General features: G+C 44.9%; 1 protein-coding gene across 1 annotated transcript in view; it reads left to right on the forward strand.

Moving 5' to 3' along the window:
- The first annotated feature begins 535 nt into the window (after window positions 1-535).
- Window positions 536-26301, forward strand: part of Mccc1 (Methylcrotonoyl-CoA carboxylase 1) — a 74069-nt gene continuing 48303 nt past the window's right edge. Inside the window, exons 1-3 of the mRNA XM_068352790.1 lie at window positions 536-628; window positions 17721-17913; window positions 25264-25481. Of these exons, the coding sequence (XP_068208891.1) occupies window positions 600-628; window positions 17721-17913; window positions 25264-25481 (440 nt within the window). The 5' untranslated portion in view covers window positions 536-599. The remainder of the gene's footprint in view (window positions 629-17720; window positions 17914-25263; window positions 25482-26301) is intronic.

Here is a 26301-nt window from a genome sequence, read left to right on the forward strand (position 1 = left end):
ATAGAAAATTTAACTATCTGTCTTCAAATAAGAAACTTTAAATCTATAAAATTAATTAAATCACAAAAAAATTACACTATTTATTTAAATTTGCATTTGACTAAAATTATCTCATTTGTTTTCTCGTTTGAGTAGTTTTACTTATTACATTAATTTTGCATGAAAATTTATTTAAAATCTATCTTTTTGTATTTTTATATTCTTGGAGAGTTTTTGTAGTCTGTTTGTAGAAGAAAATGAATCAATTTAGAATAATGCCCTGATTGTTTCCCTTCAACTTGGCGTAAACTTTTAATTACGTCACTATAATGACGTCAATGAATGTTTACATTTTCCTGAACTACAATACTACATCAATTTTACGTTATGTAATAAGTCTCAGATATTACATTTAAATTAATATTTTAATATCTAACTTAATTAAGCAACAAAATTACAAATTATTGCGATATATTTCAATGTTTTTATGTTATCTGCACAGACCGGTTTAACTTAAGTTTAATGTTATTGTCACCGACTGGCATTGGAGAAGACGAGACGGTGCCGTAGTTAATAGTAATATTTTGATCATTTTTTCCTGTGAACCTTATTAATTTAATATGCTAAGTGGAAGACACACATATAGAAGGTAAGCCATATTTACTTAATCTGAAATTTTAACCATCTTATTACGTGTTAGATTACCTTAATAGGAAACTTGAGAAAAATATATAGGTAGTCTTCTGCTGTAGGTTTGGTACAGTAGATATACGTAATTTACACTTGCAAGTTATTTATTTAACCCATTGGAGTAAGGTATAATGTGGTAAGGGTCCTGGTAACTTATCTTATAAGGTAGTAGATAGATCATATGCACCGTAGATGACAATAATTAAATACTTAATCAAGGACACTTTAACCTATCTTTGGCTTATACTGCAAATCTCAATTAATAAACGAACTTATTGCCAATGTAATTTAGATGAATATCTTTCAAAACATTGTAAGGAGCCTTTGTAGGGTGACGGCCAGATCCGTTTTCATTCATAGAAAATGGGAATATTATAAAGTGGGGTGGACTGTGGCCGTCATTCTAAAATCGAGTTCGTAGAAAATTGGAATATTCTGAACTGTGGCCGTCGTTCTAAAAACGATTGTGGCGGGAGAAGCTAACTTAAAAAACCCACCTAACCTATGCTAAAAGCTGTATCCTTACTTCGTGGCCGGAGTAAGAACTCGAGCCACAAATTTTCAGGTAATTTAGGGTTTTCGGCAAAAAACATAAAAGTATGCGTTTAAGCACATATTTAAGATCCGTAGACCATTTCCAAACTTTTTTATTCTATACAGTCGGAGCGATAATAAGCAAATTAGGACGCTTGGCCGTAGCGCTACAAACTACCCCATTGTAATCTTATGGATTCATTAGGTTCCATATCACATTTTCATAAACTAACATAATGTAGGTTACCTTATTACTCTGGAGTTAAAGGTGCTGACATGTCAGGATGCCAGAAAACTAAAAATCAATCAATCAAGTACCTATACGGTAAAATCATATAACAGGGCAATATATCTCTTTAGGAAAAACAGCTTTTCTACAGTAAATCGTCCTTTAATGTATTTGACTTATTTCCACTGCAAATAAGCCGTTGTGACGGTCTGAACGATCCCCCGGTCTCAGAATTCTCCTTGATAATCTGCGCATGCGCGAACATTACCGTTTGCCGGTGCATACGAGGTTGATGTTTTATTTTCCTGTAATGTTAGCGTGCGCAGCTCAACATTACCGCTTGCCAGTACATACGAGCTTGATGTTCTATTTTCATGCGAGCGAAGCGAGCTAATGGCGGAAAAGAACCATTATACAATGTCAAGGAGAATTCTGAGACCGGGGGATCGTTCAGACTGTCTCACCGTCCCGTCAAGGACCCTTTCCCTTCGCAACAGACACAAGTGGGAACCTGGGACAGTTTTATTGTAGTTACCTGGTACTTTGGGTGAGCAAAAACAGGGTAAAACAGGATTATTTAACACTTTCCAGATTGTAAAAGACCACAGAACCCAACACACCCACAGACCTAGTTGGGGGTCATGCCCCCTAACCCCCCTTCCCAGGTCACAAACTAAAAGTAAATCGCAAAATATATCAATACATTATGATAGAGTAAATCACAAATAAAACCTTACATTATGATAAGGTAAATCACAAAAAAAATCCTTAACAGAATCGCACATCGGACACATTAACCTTTGAGCGATAACGCAATGAACTTTTAAAAAACTATTCACTCTGCCACGAGTACGTAACCCTTTTACCCCCAAAGGACGTACTGGTACGTTTCACAAAAGCCATCCCTTTACCCCCATGGACGTACCGGTACGTCCTTGCAAAAAAATGCTATAAAAATTATTTTATTCATATTTTTGATAATTTTTTGAGAAAATTCAGGCATTTTCCAAGAAAATGAGACCAACCTGACCTCTCTATGACAAAAATTAAGGCTGTTAGAGCAATTTAAAAAAAATATACTGCAAAATGTGCTGGGAAAAAATAACCCCCTGGGGGTTAAGGGTTGGAAATTTCCAAATAGCCTGGGGGTAAAAGGGTTAATACTCACCGTGAAACTTGGCTATAGCATCAAAATAGCGATTATGGCAGCCATTACACTTTGTGATGTTGGGCTCCATAACGCATACTCAACATGTAACACAGCTACAAACTAACAGGATTTGTCTTAGGAAAACGGGGCGTCACAGAACTGCCTACGTCACACTCAAGCATACATACATGCCCAAATATGGTAAACTTTGGCATATGGTATGGGAAGGTAGGAGGAGGAGCTACTTACTAATGAACAAACAGAAGTAATTCCCTTGGTAGAAAGGAAGTGGAAGGAGGGCTTATGCGTCATCACACAATAAGCTATGCACAGATGCACAAAAGGGAGCAGTTACGTCCAACTTGTTAAATGTAAACAAAAGAGTGAAATGAATATTTCAGGGGGATAGGATCCCTATAGTTTGTACATTTTTTTGTGGATTTATTATGCCTCCCAGAGGAGAATGTATAGAGAAGAAAAGGTTAGTTTTCAATATTAATCTTACCCGATAATCATGTAGCTGTCAACTCCGTTGCCCGACAGAATTCTACGGAAGGGATACGCCAGCGATCACTATGCTAGAAGGGGGTGTACTCACCAGCGCCACCTGTGGCCAGGTACTGCAGTACTTCTTGTTGACACCACCTCAATTTTTCCTCTGTCGTGCTTCCGGCAAGACCTACATGGATACTCTTATAATTTTGGAGTCTTGTTCACGGTTTTTGGTGAAGTATTGCTCTAAGATTTCAGCTTTCGCTATACTGGAAACTTGTCTATTAGCTTAGATAGCTTTTATATTGATTTGATTAATGGTTAACGATCTTTTGCTTTAATTGGAATCCCCCTTGACTGTTCTTTGATTCAAGATGTCTGACCTTTCTCAAGCTCCTCCCCAAAGACGATGTAGGACTTGTATTAGGCGTATTCCGAAGGCCTCGGTTGATCCTCACACCGTTTGTTCCGACTGTAGGGGAAAATCCTGTCAGTTGGAAGATCGATGTGAGGAATGCGCCGGACTTTCGGAACTTGATTTTGTTCGATTCCTCAAGTATACCACTAAGTTAGAGAGAGAGAGAGTTAGGAGGAGTTCGGCTCGCTCTTCACTTTATTCCTCACCCCATGATCCTCAACCTTTTCCTCCCCCTGTAGTGGCTACCCCCGATCCTACTATTTGTGCTCAGCCTGATATGTCTGATGTTTTGCGTGCCATTCAGGCTTTAGGTGATAAAGTGGAGTCGGTAGTGAGTGACCACAAGTTCCTCTTGGCAGACGTCAAGGAACTTAAAGTGAAAAGTGCAGTGGGAAGTGGTAGTGCCAGTGCTGTGCCGAGTGCTAGTGTCAGTGTCAGTGTTGTGCGTGAGGGTACTTCTGTGCGTGCCAGTCGTCCTCCCAGTCCGGGACCTCTTGCAAGCTCCCAAGCCCAGGGGAGAAGCAATGTCGAAGGGCAAAAGGGTTCGGCAGGCCTTGATCGGCGCACAGCAGTATCCTCGGTGGTTGCGGGCGTATCTTACAGAGATCGTCACTCCCACTCTCAGACGATTGAGCCCTTATTTTTCAATATTAAACTTACCCGATAATCATGTAGCTGTCAACTCCGTTGCCCGACAGAATTCTACGGGAGGGATACGCCAGCTATCACTATACTAGAAGGGGGTGTACTCACCAGCGCCACCTGTGGCCAGGTACTGCAGTACTTCTTGTTGACACCACCTCACTTTTTCCTCTGTCGTGCTTCCGGCAAGACATTCTGGGATACGCTTATGATTTTGGAGTTCTGTTCACGGTTTTTGGTGAAGTATTTCTCTAAGATTTCGGCTGTCGCTATACTGGAAACTTTTCTAATTAGCTTAGATAGCTTTTATTTAGTTTTGATTAATGGTTAACGATCTTTTTGCTTGATTTGGAATCCCCCTTGACTAACTCTTTGATTCAAGATGTCTGACCTTTCACAAGCCCCACCCCATAGACGATGTAGGTCTTGTAATAGGCGTATTCCGAAGGCCTCGGTAGATCCTCACACCGCTTGTTCTGACTGTAGGGAAAGGCCCTGTCAGTTGGAAGATCGATGTGAGGAATGCGCCGGACTTTCGGAACTTGAATTTGTTCGATTCCTGAAATATTCAACCAAGTTAGAGAGAGAGAGAGTTAGGAGGAGTTCTTCTCGCTCTTCACTTTTTTCCTCACCTCATGATCCTCAACCTTTTCCTCCCCCTGTAGTGGCTACCCCCGAACCTACTATTTGTACTCAACCTGATATGTCTGTTGTTTTGCGTGCCATTCAGGCTTTAGGTGACAAAGTGGAATCGGTGGTTAGTGACCATAAGTCTCTTATGGCAGAAGTCAAAGAACTTAAGGTCAAAAGTGCAGTGGGAGGTGATAGTGCCAGTGCTGTGACAAGTGCTAGTGTCAGTGCGGTGCCAAGTGCTAGTGTCAGTGTCAGTGTGGTGCGTGAGGGTACTTCTGTGCGTGCCAGTCGTCCTCCCAGTCCGGGACCTCTTGCAAGCTCCCAAGCCCAGGGGAGAAGCAATGTCGAAGGGCAAAAGGGTTCGGCAGGCCTTGATCGGCGCACAGAAGTATCCTCGGTGGTTGCGGGCGTGTCTTACAGAGACCGTCACTCCCACCCGCAGACGATTGAGCCCGTCTTTTACTCGTCTGCTGAAGATATGTCAGGGAGAAAACGCTGGACTCAGGTCTCAAGACCTCTCAAACGCAAAGTCCAGACCTCAAGAGCTCTACAACCTGGTTGCAGTCATTGGATTAGCTCTGACTCTCCGCAGTCATCAGGTGACTGCACTCCTCCTAAGAGGGGTAAGGTGATGCCGCAACAGACCTCATCTTCTGTTAAGGCTTTGCCTCAGCAGACCTTAGCGTCTGTCGACCCCAAGTTGACTTTGCTGCAGTCCATGCAGTCACAGCTTGCGGTCTTAATGCGTGAGTGTCAGGCTGAGAAGGTTACACCTCCTCCTGCGATCGCTCCGCCTAACCGCAGTCCAGTCTGCCAGGCGTACGAAGTTGAGGCTCCTCAGGATTCCTTACCGCGTACTGAGTTGCCAGTTTCCAGCGGTGTGCAGCAACCTCCGCCTTCCTTAAGGCAACCTCAGCAATGGGAGCAGGAAGCTTATGCCTTACTTCCTCCGCTTCCGCTTGCGGTTCCACCAGCGAGGCAACAATCTCTTGAGGTACGACAACCTCTTCCATCCATGAGGCAGCCACCTCAGCACTCGCTGCAGCGACCTCAACCCTCCTCAAGGCGAGAACCTCAACACCTTAGCCTAGCACCTCAGGAACCTCAACTCGCGAGACAAGAACTGCGTTCTGCGCAGCCGCTACCTCAACTCTCGCAGCTCACACCTCAGGAACCTCAACTCGTTCCTCAGGAACCTGCTACTGCGCATCCGCAACCCTTACAGCAAGCGCAACTCTTGAGACAAGACACTCATGCCAGGAGTCAGCCACCTCAACCCATGCGCCTACCTTCCTCTACTCTTCTTGACCAGCCTTTGCAGCCTGAACCTCAGGTTTTAACTCAGCAACAGAGACTTGAGGATGAATCCACAAGCGTTTATGCACCCGCTTGTTCTGATTCTGCTGTTCAGCATACCACTGTTACATTACCTCTCACTTCGCTACACTCTGGTGATGAGGTTTCTGAGGAGGAAGCTGCGCACCTGGATCCCTCATCAGACGTGGAAGAAACCAAGTCTTCTCCTCTACCCATTGACTTTCGTAAGGTCCTGGCTCTTTTCAGAGAGGTATACCTGGACCATTTTGTTTCTGCTACCCCACGCTCTCCTCCATCTGAGTTTTCGCTGGGCATGCAGCCTGTTAAGTCAACGTATACTAAGCTCGTCTTTGCTAGGTCCTCTAAGAGAGCTTTAAGAATTTTAGGGGAGTGGTTGCAGTCTAAACAGCAACTAGGGAAGACTTCCTTTATGTTCCCACCTACTAAGCTCACTTCTAAAGCGGGCGTATGGTATGCCACAGGAGAGGAACCAGGCTTGGGAGTCCCTGCCTCTGCCCAGGCTGACTTCTCAAGTTTGGTCGACTCTCCTCGTAGAACAGCAATGAGGCGCTCTAAGGTTTGCTGGACCTTCTCCGATTTAGACCACTTCCTAAAGGGTGTATTTCGTGCCTTTGAGATGTTCAATTTTCTAGACTGGTGCCTGGGGGCCCTTAGCAAGAAGACCTCCCCTGCGGACAAGGACTCGGCCATGCTTATAATGTCCTGCATGGATAAAGCAATTAGGGATGGATCTGGCGAGCTTGCTTCAATGTTTGTGTCAGGAGTTCTTAAGAAAAGGGAGCAACTTTGCACCTTTCTTTCTTCCAGCATCACACCTTGTCAAAGGTCTCAACTCCTTTTCGCTCCGCTTTCTAAGTTCTTGTTTCCCGAAGAGCTTATCAAGGACTTGTCTGCGGCCCTGATTCAGAAGGACACTCATGATCTTGTGGCCTCTTCAGCTCGTAAGACTAAGGTTGCTCCCTCAGTTCCCAGGACTTACCGCACCCCAGTGGCTGATACTCCTGCTACAAGGTTTATTCCGCCCTTTCGTGGTAGAGCCCCCAGCCGAGGAAGCTCCCGTCCAGACTCTTCCAGGAGCAAGTCTAGGAAAGGTTCCAAGACTTCTAAAGGCAAACACTGACTCTCCTCCTCTCCAGACAGCAGTAGGAGCCAGACTCAAGATCTTCTGGCAAGCTTGGGAAAAGAGAGGTGCAGACACCCAGTTTGTCAGGTGGCTGAGGGAGGGTTACAGGATACCATTCTGCCGCAAACCCCCTCTGACCACTTCTCCCATCAACCTCTCTCCCAACTACAAGGAAAAGGACAAGAGGCTAGCGTTGCACCAGGAGGTGTCGCTCCTGTTACAGAAGAAGGCAGTGGTTATAGTCCGGGACCATCAATCCCCGGGCTTCTACAACCGTCTCTTTCTGGTGGCCAAGAAGACAGGAGGTTGGAGACCGGTGCTGGACGTCAGCGCGCTCAATGCTTATGTCACCAAGCAGACGTTCACGATGGAGACGACGAAGTCGGTCCTAGCAGCGGTCAGGCAGGAGGACTGGATGGTCTCGTTGGATCTGAAAGACGCTTACTTTCACGTTCCTATTCATCCAGACTCCCAACCTTTCCTGAGATTCGTTTTTGGAAAGGTTGTGTACCAATTCCAAGCCCTGTGTTTTGGCCTAAGCACAGCTCCTATGGTGTTTACGCATCTGATGAGGAATATTGCAAAATTCCTCCACTTATCGGACATCAGAGCCTCCCTTTATTTAGACGACTGGCTGTTGAGAGCCTCCACGAGTCGTCGCTGTCTGGAGAGTCTCAACTGGACTTTGGACTTGATCAAGCAACTGGGTCTGTTAGTCAACTTAGAAAAGTCCCAGCTCATTCCCTCCCAATCCATTGTTTACCTGGGAATGGAGATTCGGAGTCAGGATTTTCGGGCTTTTCCATCGGCCCCAAGGATAAGCCAAGCCCTAGATTGCATCCTGAGCATGCTGAAGAGGAGCAGTTGCTCGGTGAGACAGTGGATGAGTCTCACAGGGACCCTGTCATCGTTAGCCCTGTTCGTCGAGTTAGGGAGACTCCTCCTCCGCCCTCTCCAATTCCATCTAGCAGCTCATTGGGACAAGGATTTGACGCTCGAAGCAGTCTCTATCCCGGTCACCAAAGAGATGAAGACCACTCTCTTGTGGTGGAAGACCAACCTCCTTCTCAAGGAGGGCCTATCGTTAGCGATTCAGACCCCCAATCTTCATCTCTTCTCGGATGCATCAGACTCGGGCTGGGGCGCGACCTTGAACGGACAGGAATGCTCGGGAACGTGGAACAAGGAACAGGAAACGCTCCACATCAACTGCAAGGAGCTACTGGCAGTTCATATGGCCCTATTGAACTTCAAGTCCCTCCTGCTAGGCAAGGTGGTGGAGGTGAACTCCGACAACACCACAGCCTTGGCTTACATCTCCAAGCAGGGAGGGACCCATTCGAGGAACCTGTACGAGATAGCAAGGGACCTCCTCATTTGGTCAAGAAGTCTAAACCTCACCCTAGTAACGAGGTTCATTCAGGGCAACATGAACGTCTCAGCAGATCGCCTAAGCAGAAAAGATCAGGTCATCCCCACGGAATGGACCCTTCACAAGAGCGTGTGCAACAGAATCTGGACCTTGTGGGGTCAGCCTACAATAGATCTGTTTGCCACCTCCATGACCAAGAGGCTTCCTTTGTACTGTTCCCCAGTTCCAGACCCAGCAGCAGTTCATGTGGATGCTTTTCTGCTGAATTGGTCCCATCTCGACCTTTACGCATTCCCACCGTTCAAGATCATCAACAGAGTCATTCAGAAGTTCATCTCGCACGAAGGGACACGGCTGACGCTGGTTGCTCCCCTTTGGCCTGCAAGAGAATGGTTCACAGAGGTACTACAATGGCTGGTCGACGTCCCCAGGACTCTCCCTCTAAGAGTGGACCTTCTACGTCAACCTCACGTAGACAAGTTGCACCCAAACCTCCACGCTCTTCGGCTGACTGCCTTCAGACTGTCGAAAGATTCGCTAGAGCTAGAGGCTTTTCGAAGGAGGCAGCCAGTGCGATTGCCAGAGCAAGGAGGGTATCCACTCGTAGAGTCTACCAATCCAAGTGGGAAGTCTTCCGGAGCTGGTGTAGAGCCAATGCAGTTTCATCTACCAATACCTCTGTAACCCAAATAGCTGACTTCCTATTACATCTAAGGAATGAGAGATCCCTTTCGGCTCCTACGATTAAAGGGTACAGAAGTATGTTGGCTTCAGTTCTCCGCCACAGAGGTTTGGACCTTTCTTCCAACAAGGACCTTCAAGACATCCTTAAGTCTTTTGAGACTTCTAAAGAACGTCGTTTACCCACTCCAGGCTGGAATCTAGACGTAGTCTTAAGGTTCCTTATGTCGCCTAGGTTCGAACCTCTCCAGTCAGCTTCCTTCAAGGACCTTACCCTCAAGACTCTTTTCCTCGTCTGCCTTGCAACAGCTAAAAGAGTCAGTGAGGTTCATGCCTTCAGCAAGAACATTGGGTTCACATCCGAATCTGCAACATGTTCTTTACAGCTCGGATTTTTAGCTAAGAATGAACTTCCTTCACGTCCTTGGCCTAGATCGTTTGAAATTCCTAGCCTTTCCAACATGGTAGGTAACGAGCTAGAAAGAGTTCTTTGCCCTGTCAGAGCTCTGAAATATTATCCTAATAGGTCAAAACCTATACGAGGACAGTCAGAAGCCTTATGGTGTGCAATCAAGAAACCTTCGATGCCCATGTCCAAAAACGGAGTTTCGTATTATATAAGGCTTCTGATTAGAGAAGCCCATTCTCACATGAAGGAGGAAGACCTTGCTTTGCTGAAGGTAAGGACCCACGAAGTGAGAGCCGTAGCCACTTCGATGGCCTTTAATAAGAACCGTTCTCTGCAGAGCATAATGGATGCAACTTATTGGAGGAGCAAGTCAGTGTTTGCATCATTTTATCTTAAAGATGTCCAGTCTCTTTACGAGAACTGCTACACCCTGGGACCATTCGTAGCAGCGAGTGCAGTAGTAGGTGAGGGCTCAGCCACTACATTCCCTTAATCCCATAACCTTTTTAACCTTTCTCTTGAATGCTTTTATTGTTGTTTTTATGGGTTGTTACGGTAGGCTAAGAAGCCTTCCGCATCCTTTTGATTTGGCGGGTGGTCAATTCATTCTTGAGAAGCGCCTGGGTTAGAGGTTGTGTAGAGGTCCTTTAGTAGGGGTTGCAGCCCTATATACTTTAGCACCTTAGAGTTGATTCAGCCTCCTAAGAGGAACGCTGCGCTCAGTAAGGAAGACGAACTTAATAAAGGCAGAGTAACGGTTCAAGTCGACTTCCTTACCAGGTACTTATTATTTCATTGTTATTCTGAAATAACTGATTATATGAAATACGGGATACTTAGCTATCCTTTAGTCATGTACACTGGTTTTCACCCACCCCCCTGGGTGTGAATCAGCTACATGATTATCGGGTAAGTTTAATATTGAAAAATGTTATTTTCATTAGTAAAATAAATTTTTGAATATACTTACCCGATAATCATGATTTAATTGACCCACCCTTCCTCCCCATAGAGAACCAGTGGACCGAGGAAAAAGTGAGGTGGTGTCAACAAGAAGTACTGCAGTACCTGGCCACAGGTGGCGCTGGTGAGTACACCCCCTTCTAGTATAGTGATAGCTGGCGTATCCCTCCCGTAGAATTCTGTCGGGCAACGGAGTTGACAGCTACATGATTATCGGGTAAGTATATTCAAAAATTTATTTTACTAATGAAAATAACATTTTACTCGTCTGCAGAAGAATTTTCGGGGAGAAAACGCTGGACTCAGGTCTCAAGACCTCTTAAGCGTAAAGTCCAGACCGCACGAGTTCTACAGCCCGGATGTAGTCATTGGGCTAGCTCTGACTCACCGCAGTCATCAGGTGACTGCACGCCTCCTAAGAGAGGTAAGGCGATGCCTCAACAGACCTCAACTTCTGTTAAGGCTCTGCCTCAACAGACCTCAACGTCTGTTGATCCCAAGATGACTTTGCTGCAGTCTATGCAGTCGCAACTTGCGGTATTGATGCGTGAGTTTCAGGCAGAGAAGGTTACACCTCCTCCTGCGAGCGCTCCTCCTCCTCTACGCAGTCCAGTCTGCCAGACGTACGAAGTTGAGGTTCCTCAAGCTACCTCCATGCGTGAGCTACCGCGTTGGGAGTTGCCAGATACCAGCGTTGTGCAGCAACCTCCACCTTCCTTAAGGCAGGAACCTCTTACCACGCGGCAACCTCCTCAACAATGGGGACAGGAGTCTTATGCCTTACAACCTCCTCTACCTTTGAGACAAGAGTTTCTTGCAGTAAGACCATCCTCGAGGCAGCTACCTCTTGAGGTACGACAACCTCTACCATCCTTGAGGCAGCCACCTCAGCTCTCGCAGCTGACACCTCTACTCTCGAGGCAAGCACCTCAAGAACCTCAACTCGTGAGACAGGAGCCGCGTTCTGCGCAGCCGCCACCTCAACTCTCGCAGCTCACACCTCAAGATCCTCAACTCGTGAGACAGGAATCTCTTACTGCGCAACCACCTCAACCCTTGAAGCAAGCGCAACTCTTGAGACAGGAACCTCATGCAATGAGTCAGCCACCTCAACGCATGCATCTACCACCTTCTCCTCTACTTGACCAGTCTTTGCAGCCTGAACCTCAGGTTTTACTTCAGTCGCCTCTCACCACACTTGCTCCTCAAACCTCCGCAGAACCTCCTTCATCCCAGCCTCATGACTTTGTCATTACTAGCCCTCATCCTCTTCAACAGAGACTTGAGGATGAGACCGCAAGTGTTTTTGCACCCACTTGTCAGGATTCTGCTGTTCAGCATACCGCTGTAACTTTACCTCTCGCTTCTCAACACTCAGGTGATGAGGTTTCTGAGGAGGAAGCTGCGCACCTAGATGATCCCTCTTCGGACGTGGAGGAACCCAAGTCGTTACCACCCTCCATTGACTTTCGCAAGGTCCTGGCTCTTTTCAGAGAGGTTTACCCGGATCATTTTGTCTCTGCTACCCCTCGCTCTCCTCCATCAGAGTTTTCTCTAGGCATGCAACCTGTTAAGTCGGCCTACACTAAGCTCGTCTTTGCTAGATCCTCTAAGAGAGCTTTAAGAATGTTAGGGGATTGGTTGCAGTCCAAACAGCAACTAGGGAAGACTTCATTTATGTTTCCTCCTACTAAGCTGACTTCTAAGGCGGGCGTATGGTATGCCACAGGAGAGGAACCAGGCTTGGGAATCCCTGCCTCTGCCCAGGCTGACTTCTCAAGTTTGGTTGACTCTCCACGTAAATCGGCTATGAGGCGCTCTAAGGTCTGCTGGACCTTTTCCGACTTAGACCACTTCTTAAAGGGTGTCTTTCGCGCCTTTGAGATTTTCAATTTTCTCGACTGGTGCCTGGGGGCCTTGAGCAAGAAGACTGCCCCTTCTGACAAGGACTCGGCCATGCTTATAATGTCCTGTATGGATAAAGCAATTCGCGATGGGTCCGGCGAACTTGCCTCCATGTTTGTTTCGGGAGTACTCAAGAAAAGGGAACAACTGTGCACTTTCCTTTCCACTGGTATCACCTCTTGTCAAAGGTCTCAGTTACTTTTTGCTCCGCTTTCTAAGTTCCTGTTTCCTGAGGAGCTTATCAAGGAATTGTCTGCGGCCCTTATTCAGAAGGACACTCATGACCTTGTGGCCTCTTCAGCTCGTAAGGCTAAGGTTGCTCCTTCGGTTCCTAGAACTTACCGCACCCCAGTGGCCGATACTCCTGCTACAAGATTTATTCCGCCCTTTCGTGGCAGAGCCCCCAGCCGAGGAAGTACCCGTCCAGACGCTTTCAGGGGCAGGTCTAAGAAAGGTCCCAAGCCTTCGAAAGGCAAACACTGACTCTCCTCCTCTCCAGACAGCAGTAGGAGCCAGACTCAAGATCTTCTGGCAAGCTTGGGAAAGAAGAGGTGCAGACGCCCAGTCTGTCAAGTGGCTAAGGGAGGGTTACAGGATACCATTCTGCCGCAATCCCCCTCTGACCACTTCTCCCATCAACCTCTCTCCCAACTACAAGGAAAAGGACAAGAGGCTAGCGTTACACCAGGAGGTGTCGCTCCTGTTACAGAAGAAGGCAGTGGTGATAGTCCGGGACCATCAATCCCCGGGCTTCTACAACCGTCTCTTTCTGGTGGCCAAGAAGACAGGAGGTTGGAGACCGGTGCTGGACGTCAGTGCGCTCAATGCTTATGTCACCAAGCAGACGTTCACTATGGAGACGACGAAGTCGGTCCTAGCAGCGGTCAGGCAGGAGGACTGGATGGTCTCGTTGGATCTGAAAGACGCTTACTTTCACGTTCCTTTTCATCCAGACTCCCAACCTTTCCTGAGATTCGTTTTTGGAAAGGTTGTGTACCAATTCCAAGCCCTGTGTTTTGGCCTAAGCACAGCGCCTATGGTGTTTACGCGTCTGATGAGGAATATTGCAAAATTCCTCCACTTAGCGGACATCAGAGCCTCCCTTTATTTAGACGACTGGCTGTTAAGAGCCCCCACAAGTCGTCGCTGTCTGGAGAGTCTCAACTGGACTTTGGACTTGATCAAGGAACTGGGTCTTTTGGTCAACTTAGAAAAGTCCCAGCTTATTCCCTCCCAATCCATCGTTTACCTGGGAATGGAGATTCGGAGTCAAGCTTTTCGGGCTTTTCCGTCGGCCCCAAGAATCAGCCAAGCCCTAGAGTGCATTCTGAGCTTGCTGAAGAGGAACAGATGCTCGGTGAGACAGTGGATGAGTCTAACAGGGACCCTGTCATCGTTAGCCCTGTTCATCGAGTTAGGGAGACTCCACCTCCGCCCTCTCCAATTCCATCTAGCAGCTCACTGGGACAAGGATTTGACGCTCGAAGCGGTCTCTATTCCTGTCACCAAAGAGATGAAGACTACTCTCATGTGGTGGAAGACCAACATCCTTCTCAAGGAGGGTCTATCGTTAGCGATTCAGACCCCCAATCTTCATCTCTTTTCGGACGCATCAGACTCGGGCTGGGGCGCGACCTTGGACGGACAGGAATGCTCGGGAACATGGAACAAGGAACAGGAAACGCTTCACATCAACTGCAAGGAGCTGCTGGCAGTTCATCTGGCCTTAATGAACTTCAAGTCCCTCCTGCTAAACAAGGTGGTGGAGGTGAACTCCGACAACACCACAGCCTTGGCATACATCTTCAAGCAGGGAGGGACCCATTCGAGGAAGCTGTACGAGATAGCAAGGGACCTCCTCATTTGGTCAAGAAGTCTAAACCTCACACTGGTAACGAGGTTCATTCAGGGCAATATGAACGTCTCAGCAGATCGCCTCAGCAGGAAAGATCAAGTCATCCCCACGGAATGGACCCTTCACAAGAGCGTGTGCGACAGACTTTGGACCTTGTGGGGTCAGCCAACGATAGATCTGTTCGCCACCTCCATGACCAAGAGGCTCCCTTTGTACTGTTCCCCAGTTCCAGACCCAGCAGCAGTTCACGTGGATGCTTTTCTGCTGGATTGGTCCCATCTCGACCTATATGCATTCCCGCCGTTCAAGATCATCAACAGAGTCATTCAGAAGTTCGTCTCTCACGAAGGGACACGGCTGACGCTGGTTGCTCCCCTTTGGCCTGCAAGAGAATGGTTCACAGAGGTACTACAATGGCTGGTCGACGTTCCCAAGACTCTCCCTCTAAGAGTGGACCTTCTACGTCAACCTCACGTAAAGAAGGTACACCCAAACCTCCACGCTCTTCGTCTGACTGCCTTCAGACTGTCGAAAGACTCGCTAGAGCTAGAGGCTTTTCGAAGGAGGCAGCCAGAGCGATTGCCAGAGCAAGGAGGATATCCACTCGTAGAGTCTATCAATCCAAGTGGGAAGTCTTCCGAAGCTGGTGCAGAGCCAATGCAGTTTCCTCTACCAATACCTCTGTAACCCAAGTTGCTGACTTCCTGTTACATCTTAGGAATGTTAGATCTCTTTCGGCTCCTACGATTAAAGGGTACAGAAGTATGTTGGCTTCAGTTCTCCGCCACAGAGGTTTGGATCTTTCCTCCAACAAGGACCTACAAGACATCCTTAAATCTTTCGAGACTTCTAAAGAACGTCGTTTGTCCACTCCAGGCTGGAATCTAGACGTAGTCTTAAGGTTCCTTATGTCTCCTAGGTTCGAACCTCTCCAGTCAGCTTCCTTCAAAGACCTTACTCTCAAAACTCTTTTTCTCGTCTGCCTTGCGACAGCCAAAAGAGTTAGTGAGGTTCACGCCTTCAGCAAGAACATAGGATTCACATCCGAATCAGCAACATGTTCTTTACAGCTCGGATTTTTAGCTAAAAATGAACTTCCTTCACGTCCTTGGCCTAGGTCGTTCGAAATTCCTAGCCTTTCCAACATGGTGGGTAACGAGCTAGAGAGAGTTCTTTGCCCTGTCAGAGCTCTGAGATACTATCTTAAAAGGTCAAAACCTATACGAGGACAGTCAGAGGCCTTATGGTGTGCCATCAAGAAACCTTCGATGCCTATGTCCAAAAACGCAGTTTCGTATTATATAAGGCTTCTGATTAGAGAAGCTCATTCTCACATGAAGGATGAAGACCTTGCTTTGCTGAAGGTAAGGACCCACGAAGTGAGAGCTGTAGCCACTTCGATGGCCTTTAAACAGAACCGTTCTCTGCAGAGTATTATGGATGCAACTTATTGGAGGAGCAAGTCAGTGTTTGCATCATTTTATCTCAAAGATGTCCAGTCTCTTTACGAGAACTGCTACACCCTGGGACCATTCGTAGCAGCGAGTGCAGTAGTAGGTGAGGGCTCAGCCACTACATTCCCTTAATCCCATAACCTTTTTAACCTTTCTCTTGAATGCTTTTATTGTTGTTTTTTGGGTTGTTACGGTAGGCTAAGAAGCCTTCCGCATCCTGTTTGATTTGGCGGGTGGTCAATTCATTCTTGAGAAGCGCCTAGGTTAGAGGTTGTGTAGAGGTCCTTTAGTATGGGTTGCAGCCCTTTATACTTCAGCACCTTAGGGTTGTTCAGCCTCCTAAGAGGAACGCTGCGCTCAGTAAGGAAGACGAACTTATTAAAGGCAGAGTAATGGTTCAAGTCGACTTCCTTACCAGGTACTTATAATTTCATTGTTATTTTGAATAACTAATAATATGAAATACGGGATACTTAGCTTACTGATATACATGTACACTGGTTTTCACCCACCTCCCTGGGTGTGAATCAGCTACATGATTATCGGGTAAGATTAATATTGAAAAATGTTATTTTCATTAGTAAAATAAATTTTTGAATATACTTACCCGATAATCATGATTTAATTGACCCACCCTTCCTCCCCATAGAGAACCAGTGGACCGAGGAAAAATTGAGGTGGTGTCAACAAGAAGTACTGCAGTACCTGGCCACAGGTGGCGCTGGTGAGTACACCCCCTTCTAGTATAGTGATCGCTGGCGTATCCCTTCCGTAGAATTCTGTCGGGCAACGGAGTTGACAGCTACATGATTATCGGGTAAGTATATTCAAAAATTTATTTTACTAATGAAAATAACATTTTTACCATTTATCAGTTTGTCAGTAAATTTTCTCCACCAAAACCCTCGGTTCCCACTGGGTGTCCCCCATTACCGTATGATATATCAGGGTATATCTTATAAACTATTTATTTGCGACAGTAATAAAGGTCATTTTCAAGAAAACAGGAGTTTTTCTATATATAACACCATTTCTTTATTAGTAAAGTTTTTCCCTTGTTGTTTTATAATAATACCATCAACGGTAGATTGGTAATGATGATGATTGTGTGACGTGTTTATTTTGTATGAAGTCTTACGGTAACATTCTATTAAGAAAGATATTTTATATTTAATTATGTAAATATTGACCAGGTCACTGATGCTATTAAATATTGAAATTTAATGTTCCCTCTTATCTCAACTTGAAAAAAAAAGGTTTATTAATGTTTTTCATAGTTATATACATGAACCTTATGTTTTCTCATATGCTTCTCTTATGGTTTTGTATATTTTACCATTGAGTATTTTAGCAGGTTTGGGTATATCATAATTCTTCCTTAATACTTATCCATTTTTTTAATTCTATGGAGATAAAGTTGTATGTCAAGATTATAAATGAATACATAAACACGGTAATCAAGTCATGGAAATGTATAATTTACATGTTTGGGGAGGAATTTATTTTGAAGTTAAATAGCCTAGTTAATGTAAGATTAGTTTTTGAGTACAGTACCTGTGTAAAAATTAAAGTCGGTCCCAGCTTATATACTGTAATTTTAGATTATGACACATTTCTAAGAAATGAAAATGAAATTATGTAATTTGGGTTAGGCCAAGGCATACATGTTGTCAAGGTAGTTTTGTGACTAGCAGTGGATAATATAGTAGATTTATAAGACAGTTATCAGCTCCGTACTATCATATAAGGCAGGTTTTTTGGCGCTTAAGAGGAAAGATGTATGATAACACTCCTTTTAATTCATGTAAGATGTGACTCCTTTTGATATCCCTAATGTTTCATATGAATTACAGAGGATGGCAGTTATTAAGAAAATGGTGCACTCATCATGCTCACACGTCAGCCGAACACCGACCCATAAACAAACTGCTTATTGCAAATCGAGGGGAGATCGCTTGCCGAGTTGTAAAAACTGCTCGCAAGATGGGTGTGAGAACTGTAGCAGTTTTCTCGGAACCGGATAAAAACTCCATGCATGTTGCTATGGTATGTATTTATTCATTTAAAAAACTTGCAGTTCTGAAGTATTTGTGGATAATATAATTGTTATTTGATCGGATCATATTTGTCATTTTGTTTTTTTGGTCTGACTGATACATTTTGATCTTCCTTAGAAAAAAAGGGAGCAAATTAGTTGGATGTTTTTTAAATATTTAACTTAGCCGGTGAATATATAATAGCTGCAACTCTGTTGCTCGACAGACAAAAAACAGTAAAAACTCACCAGCGATCGCTATACAGGTTGCGGGTGTGCCCACCAGCGCCAACTGTCGGCCAGATACCACTCTCTCGATGTAAACAAAGACTCAATTTCTTCTCTGTCGACGTGTCGACAAGACGTACTTTTACTCGCTGTAGAACCTGGAGTTTTCTCAACATATTTGGTGAAGTACTTCATTTTGGTTTGAGCTTTCGCAGTGCAGGTGTTTTATCTTCATCTTAAATCTTGAACTCGTTTTTGGATAGATTTAATTTTTGATGACAAAGAGAGTATGGACTTTCTTTGACTTTTAAATGGCCGACCCTTCCCTTAGACGGAAGTGTGTTTGGGCTTTTAGCAATTATCTTATCACGTTATAAATTAATTATAGATTTTCCTCTATATATTTTATATCTCACCGCCTTTATTAAGCCTCTTCGATTAACTTTCCATTTATAATAAACATAAAAATAAATTTTAATGATTTGTTTATATGCGACCTTTCCTGAGAGTAGGCGGTCCTAACTTGGAAACCGAAGTTAAACAACGTTGAGCCCTTTCAATCGTAAATATCTTTTAAAGAGCTAATGATTTAAAACTTTTTAAATGAATATTTTTAATAAATATTTTATGAAAGATTTTCTTTGAATAGTCTTCGTACTGTTTTCAAAGATGAACTAACGTTTAGTTTATTTATGCTACGCAGTTTGCGCTCTATCGTTACGATAGAGAGAGAGTATCACGGTTTCACTTTGCAGAAAGAGTAAATCGATTCTAACGTTTTGTTCATTCTTCTTTCAAAGCTTAAATGTTTTAAATTCTATTTTAAAGGAACTTTTTAATTGAAAAACCTTTCAGTTTTTTCCTTTGGTCAAATAACATGTTTTTTTGACGAAACGTAATTGGGCTCTTCTCTTAGGTGCGAAATCAAGAGAGAGAGAGAGAGAGAGATAGAGACGGAGGGAGAGAGAGAAGAGAAAACGTTCTGTTCAAGCGGGTAACGTTGTTCTCGAGTTACTCTCGTCCCTAGTCTCTGTACGGGGAGAAAGGATAAAACGTTTTTAGTTTTATTCTCGTCCCCAGGCAATGTACGGTGAGAGATTGAAAACGTAGTTTTGAATGTACTAGTGTTTAGTCTCTTCCCCAATCACTGAATTTTTTATCTTAAAAGATGTTTACTGTTTTTTTGCTGGTATTAATGTGCTTGCATTATACGACTGATTTCGCATTTACTACCTTTTGATGAGGGTAGAATTGCGTGCTTCAGGTAGAAATCAGTAAAAGTTTCGATTTCAGTGAAATAAGTGCAAAACAGAAAATCGTAGTGATAAAGTGATATTGCGCAAAGTGTTACAGTGTTGCGTAACCGAGGGTTCGTCTGTTCGTGCCTGTCGTTCACCTAGTCCGGGACCTCTTGCAAGCTCCCAAGCTCAGGGGAGAAGTAATGTCGTACGACTTATGGGTTCGAGAGGCCTTGATCAGCGAACAGACGTTCCCTCTATGGTATCGGGTGTATCTTACCAAGATCTCCCCTACCATAAGGCGAGAGAGACAATTTTCTCCTCGTCATCCGAAGGCTTTTCGCATAAGAAACCTGAAACAAGGTTTCGAGGCCCTTAAGCGAAAGTCAGTCCTTTCAGGACAGGTCCAGCGTCCTGGTTGTAGCCATTAGGACAGCTCTGACCCTATGCAGTCATCGGAAAACTGCTCGCCGCCTAACTAAAGCGTAACACAGACTCCGAGAGTCTTTTTGTTGGCAAGGTTTTGCGGTCACAGACGTTACCCTCGTCTCTTACCGCAACCTTTTCCGTTGATCCTAAATGGGTTGTACGGCAAGACATGCAGAATAAGCTTGCCTCCCTTATGGAAGACTATTCTGCCGATTAGTCCGTTGAGCCTAGCCGTTTATCTCATCGAGATCCTGGCTTTCAGCCAACCTAACGTTCCTTTGTGCGTCCTGTTGACATTGGCGTAGCTAAGTCACGTCAGTCAGGTTGTTTAGAACCACACTCGATGCGGTCTCGTGTGGATTTTCAGCCACATTTGGACGTTAGGCCACTTGCTGATGCTCCTGTTGACGTTCAGGACGTTCGCTAACAATCGGAGTTGACTTGTTTTGACGCTGTGCGTCAACCTCCGCATTCTAGAGTTGTTTTGACTGCTCTATCTAGGCGGTCAAAGCAGTCTCGAGTGGACGCTGTGCGTCCTCACGCACCTGTTGTTGTTAACAGTTCACAGACTGTCAAGCAGTTACATGACGTTGCGTCCTGGTCTCTCGCACCTGTTGTTGTTGACAGTTCACAGACTGTCAAGCAGTTACATGACGTTGCGTCCTGGTCCGCTACTAATGCACCAGTGCGTGTGGACTCTGCTTGTAAAGCATTGCCGCCACGGTAGGTCTCTCCCTTGCTTGAGACTCAGCTATTATCGGACAAGGTTCCTTTAGATGAGGAAGTTGCTGTTCCCCCTCCTACTGATATTCCCTTGAGGACTCTGTCAGACGGAGAGGAGCCTAAAGCTGCTTAGCCCTCTATGGACTTTAAATAAATCATGCTGATTTTTAAGGATCTTTGTCCGGATCTTTTTGTAACTGCTGCTCCTCGTTCGCCTAAACGTCAGAGCTTACACTAGGCCTAGCTACTTCGAAGCCGTTGTTTTATAAGCTAGTGCTCTCTCGCTCTCCTAGAGAGCTTTACGTTTGCTAGGCGACTGGTTTATCACCAGGAGGAGTTTGGGGGATACAGCCTTTGCTTTCCCTTCTTTTAAACTGGCTTTTAGAGCGAGAGTCTGATATGACACGAGAGAAGTTCTCGGCTTGGGAGTTCCTGCCTCTGCCCAGATAGACTTCTCAAATCTCGTAGACTCTCCCTGGCGCCTGGCCAGGAGACGCTCCAAGATTTTACAGGTCAACTTCACAGCTGTTTTCGAGCCTTTGAAGTTTTGCTGTACAATTATGTCATGCATAAACAAGGCTTTCAGGGATGGCTCCAATGATCTGACAGCCACGTTCTCTGCAGGGACAAGTCCCTCAGGGATGGCTCCATGATTTGGCAGCCATGTTCACTGCAGGAGTACGTAAGAGGCAAGTGCGCTCAATGTGTTCATTGTCAAGACAAACTTCGCGATGAAGTCTACCAGGCTGTCTTGACAGCATTTATGGAAGGCGACTGGATGGTCTCTCTCGACCTTCAGGAGGCATACTTCCACATTCCTATACACCCGGATTCCCAACCGTTTCTGAGGTTTGTTGACAGGAATGTGGGGTACCAGTTTCGAGCTATCGGAGATCAGAGCCTCCCTGTACTTGGACGACTGGCTTCTCAGAGCCTCTTCCAGTCATCGCTGTCTGAAGGATCTCAATTGGACTCTATATCTGGCCAAGGAATTGGGACTCCTAGTCAATTTGGAAAAGTCACAGCTGGTCCCGTCCCAAACTATTCTGTATTTAGGGATGGAGATTCACAGTCAAGTTTTTCGGGCTTTTCCGTCGGCCCCCAGAATAGATCAAGCCCTGCTCTCCATCCAGAAGATGCTGAAGAAAGAACGCTGCTCAGTCAGGCTGTGGATGAGTCTGGTAGGGACGCTGTCATCCCTGGAGCAATTTGTCTCGCTAGGAAGGCTACACCTCCGTCCTCTTCAATTCCATCTGGCTTTTCACTGGAAAAAGGACAAGACGCTAGAGGCGGTCTCGATCCCGATTTCCGAAAAGATAAAGTCTTGTCTGACTTGGTGGAAGGACAATATCAGCCTACGAGAGGGTCTTCCCCTGGCAGTTCAGATACCCAACCACGTTCTCTTCTCGGACGCATCGGACTTGGGCTGGGGCGCGACGCTGGACGGTCGGGAATGCTCAGGTCTGTGGAACTCGAGTCAGAGGAGCATGCATATCAACAGCAAGGAGCTTTTGGCGGTTCATCTGGCCTTGATAAGCTTCGAGAATCTCCTTTGAGGCAAGGTGGTGGAGGTAAACTCGGACAACACCACGGACTTGGCGTACATTTCCAAACAGGGAGGTACCCACTCACTGACTTTGTACGAGATCGCAAGGGACCTGCTCATCTGGTCAAAAGATCGAGGCATCTCCCTAGTAACGAGGTTCATCCAGGGCGACTTGAACGTCCTAGCAGATTGTCTCAGTCGGAAAGGTCAAGTAATTCCAATCGAATGGACCCTCCACAAGGATGTGTGCAAGAGACTTTGGGCGACTTGGGGTCAACCCACCATAGATCTCTTTGCAACCTCGCTGACCAAGAGGCTTCCAATCTATTGCTCTCCAGTCCCGGACCCAGCAGCAATACATATAGATGCCTTCCTCCTAGATTGGTCACATCTAGATCTTTACGCATTCCCACCATTCAAGATTGTCAACAAGGTACTGCAGAAATTCGCCTCTCACGAAGGGACAAGGTTGACGTTAGTTGCTTCCCTCTGGCCCGCGAGAGAATGGTTCACCGAGGTACTTAGATGGCTAGTAGACGTTCCCAAAAGTCTTCCTCTAAGAGTAGACCTTCTACGTCAACCACACGTAAAGAAGGTACACCATAGCCTCCACGCTCTTCGTCTGACTGCCTTCAGACTATCGAAAGACTCTCGAGAGCTAGAGGCTTTTCGAAGGAGGCAGCCAGTGCGATTGCTAGAGCAAGGAGAGCGTCTACCATTAGAGTCTACCAATCGAAGTGGGAAGTCTTCTGAGACTGGTACAAGTCAGTTTCCGTATCCTCGACCAGTACCTCTGTAGCCCAAATAGCTGATTTTCTCTTATACCTGAGAAAAGTACGATCCCTTTCAGCTCCTACTATCAAGGGCTACAGAAGCATGTTGACCTCGGTCTTCCGGCATAGAGGCTTAGATCTTTCCAACAATAAAGATCTGCAAGACCTCCTTAAGTCTTTCGAGACCTCTAAGGAGCGTCGTTTGGCTACTCCTGGGTGGAATTTAGACGTGGTCCTAAGATTCCTCATGTCAGACAGGTTTGAGCCTTTGCAGTCAGCCTCCCTGAAAGATCTCACTCTTAAGACTCTTTTCCTGGTATGCTTAGCCTCGGCTAAAAGAGTCAGTGAGCTTCATGCCTTCAGCAAGAACATGGGATTTTCGTCAGAAAAAGCTACTTGTTCTCTGCAACTTGGTTTCCTAGCCAAAATGAGCTACCTTCTCGTCCTTGGCCTAAATCTTTCGATATTCCTAGATTATCGGAGATCGTAGGCAATGAACTAGAAAGAGTCTTATGCCCTGTTAGAGCTCTTAAGTTCTACTTAGCTCGTACTAAACCTTTACGAGGCCAATCTGAAGCGTTATGGTGTTCAGTTAAGAAACCATCCTTGCCTATGTCAAAGAATGCTTTGTCATGTTTTATCAGATTGTTAATACGAGAAGCTCATTCACACTTGAGTGAGGAAGACCGATCTTTGCTTAAGGTTAAGACGCACGAGGTTAGAGCTGTAGCAACTTCCGTGGCCTTTAAGCAAAATAGATCTCTGCAAAGTATCATGGACGCAACCTATTGGAGAAGCAAGTCAGTGTTCGCGTCATGTTACTTAAAAGATGTCCAGTCTCTTTACGAGAACTGCTACACACTGGGACCATTCGTAGCAGCGAGTGCAGTAGTGGGTGAGGGCTCAACCACTACAATTCCCTAATTCCATATCCTTTTAATCTGTCTCTTGAAATGTTTGAATGTTTTTATGGGTTGTCCGGAAGGCTAAGAAGCCTTTCGCATCCTGGTTGATTTGGCGGGTGGTCAAAGTCATTTCTTGAGAGCGCCCAGATTAGGGGTTTGATGAGGTCCTGTTGTATGGGTTGCAGCCCTTGATACTTCAGCTCCTGGGGGTCTGTCAGCATCCTAAGAGGATCGCGGGGCTCCGTAAGGAAGACGTACTTACAAGGCAGAGTAATCGTCTAAGTCGACTTCCTTACCAGGTACCTATTTATTTTGGTTTTGTTATATTGATAACTGTCAAAATGAAATAAAAAACTCTTAGCTTATACGATGTAAACATATTTAACTGGTCTCTACCCACCACCCTGGGTGTGAATCAGCTATTATATATTCACCGGCTAAGTTAAATATTTAAAAATGATATTTTAATTATAAAATAAATTTTTGAATACAGTATACTTACCCGGTGAATATATAAATTAAACGACCCTCCCTTCCTCCCCAATAGAGACGCAGTGGGATGAGAAGAAATTGAGTCTTTGTTTACATCGAGAGAGTGGTATCTGGCCGACAGTTGGCGCTGGTGGGCACACCCGCAACCTGTATAGTGATCGCTGGCGAGTTTTTACTGTTTTTTGTCTGTCGAGCAACAGAGTTGCAGCTATTATATATTCACCGGGTAAGTATATTCAAAAATTTATTTTATAATTAAAATATCATATTTCATGATTACCTAAGGTCCTCAACGTGAAAGCGTTCGACTTACAAACGTGGAGATGTAAACACAAATCCAATTGAAAATAACGAAGGCAAGATAAAGAAATACTTCTGAAACAATATTGTATCATTGAATACAGTCAGCAGAACAACATTTGTACTAACCTGATATCTATTTCATATGAAACCCAACTATATGTAGACTTTTGTAGCGGGAAATCATAGGCATGGAATTCAGGTTAGGCCTACCATAGGCTAAAATTTAAGAATATTTGACTAAAAACTAATTCGACTTACAAAAAGCTTCTCGGAACCTATTAAGTTTATAAGTTGAGGACCTGTACCAACCGTGCATGATTTTTGAATGTCGGTATTGCAGTCTGTGAGATGGGATTAAATATTAGGAACCTCAGATATCTAAAAGAACTTATACTCTAACATGACCTTATTTTATTCTACCTCATTTTCATCTCTGTTTTGACTGCCTCTGATTTCTTGCTTGTAGATATTGCCCTGTTGGTGATATCATCCTTTGAATATTTGCTTGCCTTTGTGAAGGTGACTAGGCAGCTATATCACCTACAGTTCATTCATATTGACTGTTTATTTCCACATAATATTGAATTTGCTCTTGCAACATTGCAAATTTTCCCTCATGTCAGTTTTCAGTATCAAGTAGTTTATGATAATGTTCACTGCATATGTGTAATTAATACTGAGAAGATGACTGCATTATGATTAATTTTTTTTCATATATTTTAAGGCCGATGAAGCATATCACATTGGTCCGGCAGCTTCCCAGGAGTCTTATTTACGTGCAGATAAGATCCTGAATATTGCTAAATGTAGTGGTGCCCAGGCTGTACATCCAGGTTATGGATTTCTCTCGGAAAATGTGGAATTTGCTGAAGTCTGTGCCAAGGAGGGAATCATTTTTGTCGGTCCTCCTGCATCCGCTATTCGTGATATGGGAATTAAAAGGTAACCTGCCAGTTCGACATACATCAGTTCCAACTTTATGTTGCTTATCGTTGCGTAGTAAATGCAAAAATTAAATCTGTTACAACGTTTTTCTGACCTTGCATCAGTCTTTACATTGTACAATACTGTAATGATGAAGTACTATATAGTACTTTACTGTACTTCACATAGTTTGTTAATGTAGATATCTGGTTTTTATAAAATGATAGAAGGTTGTAAGGACTTATTCGGGTTTAGTATTTGCATAAGGAATATGTAAGTCACTCTTTAGGGCAAAAATCTGACCTACAGCATGTCTCTTAGGGCGCTTTCACACCAAAGTGGCATATCGTACATGGCATGCCCGGTAGCACGCCAGTTGAAAACATTCATCTAGAAATATATGAAACTTCTCCCACAGAAGAGGTGTGAACATTGCCTTATGCGACGTGTAAAGGTAGGTTTACACGGTTGAAAGGTTCGTCGCATGCAGTTCAAAAGACGTGTTTGAATTGATGTTCAAACGTATGAACGGGGTATTTGGTTGTCGAACACGTTCGTCAAATGGTTCAAAGAAAGTCTGTTCTAGCCTGACTTTAGTGGGTGGGGCTTCATTGTCCACAATACCTATGCATTTGTGACTGTCTGCTACCTCTTTGAACCGTTTGATAAGCAGGTTTGACAAACCGTTTGTCAAGCAGGTTCAACGAACCGTTATACCATGTAAACCCATTTTATGCTCCGTCTGTGTGAAAGTTTCATATATTTCTATATGTTCCTTTGCAACTGGTAGCTATGTGGCATGCCACATGCAACATGGCACTTTGGTGTAAAACTGCCC

The sequence above is a fragment of the Palaemon carinicauda genome, chromosome 29 (assembly GCF_036898095.1).
Source record: "Palaemon carinicauda isolate YSFRI2023 chromosome 29, ASM3689809v2, whole genome shotgun sequence".
NCBI classification, from domain to species: Eukaryota; Metazoa; Arthropoda; class Malacostraca; order Decapoda; family Palaemonidae; genus Palaemon; species Palaemon carinicauda.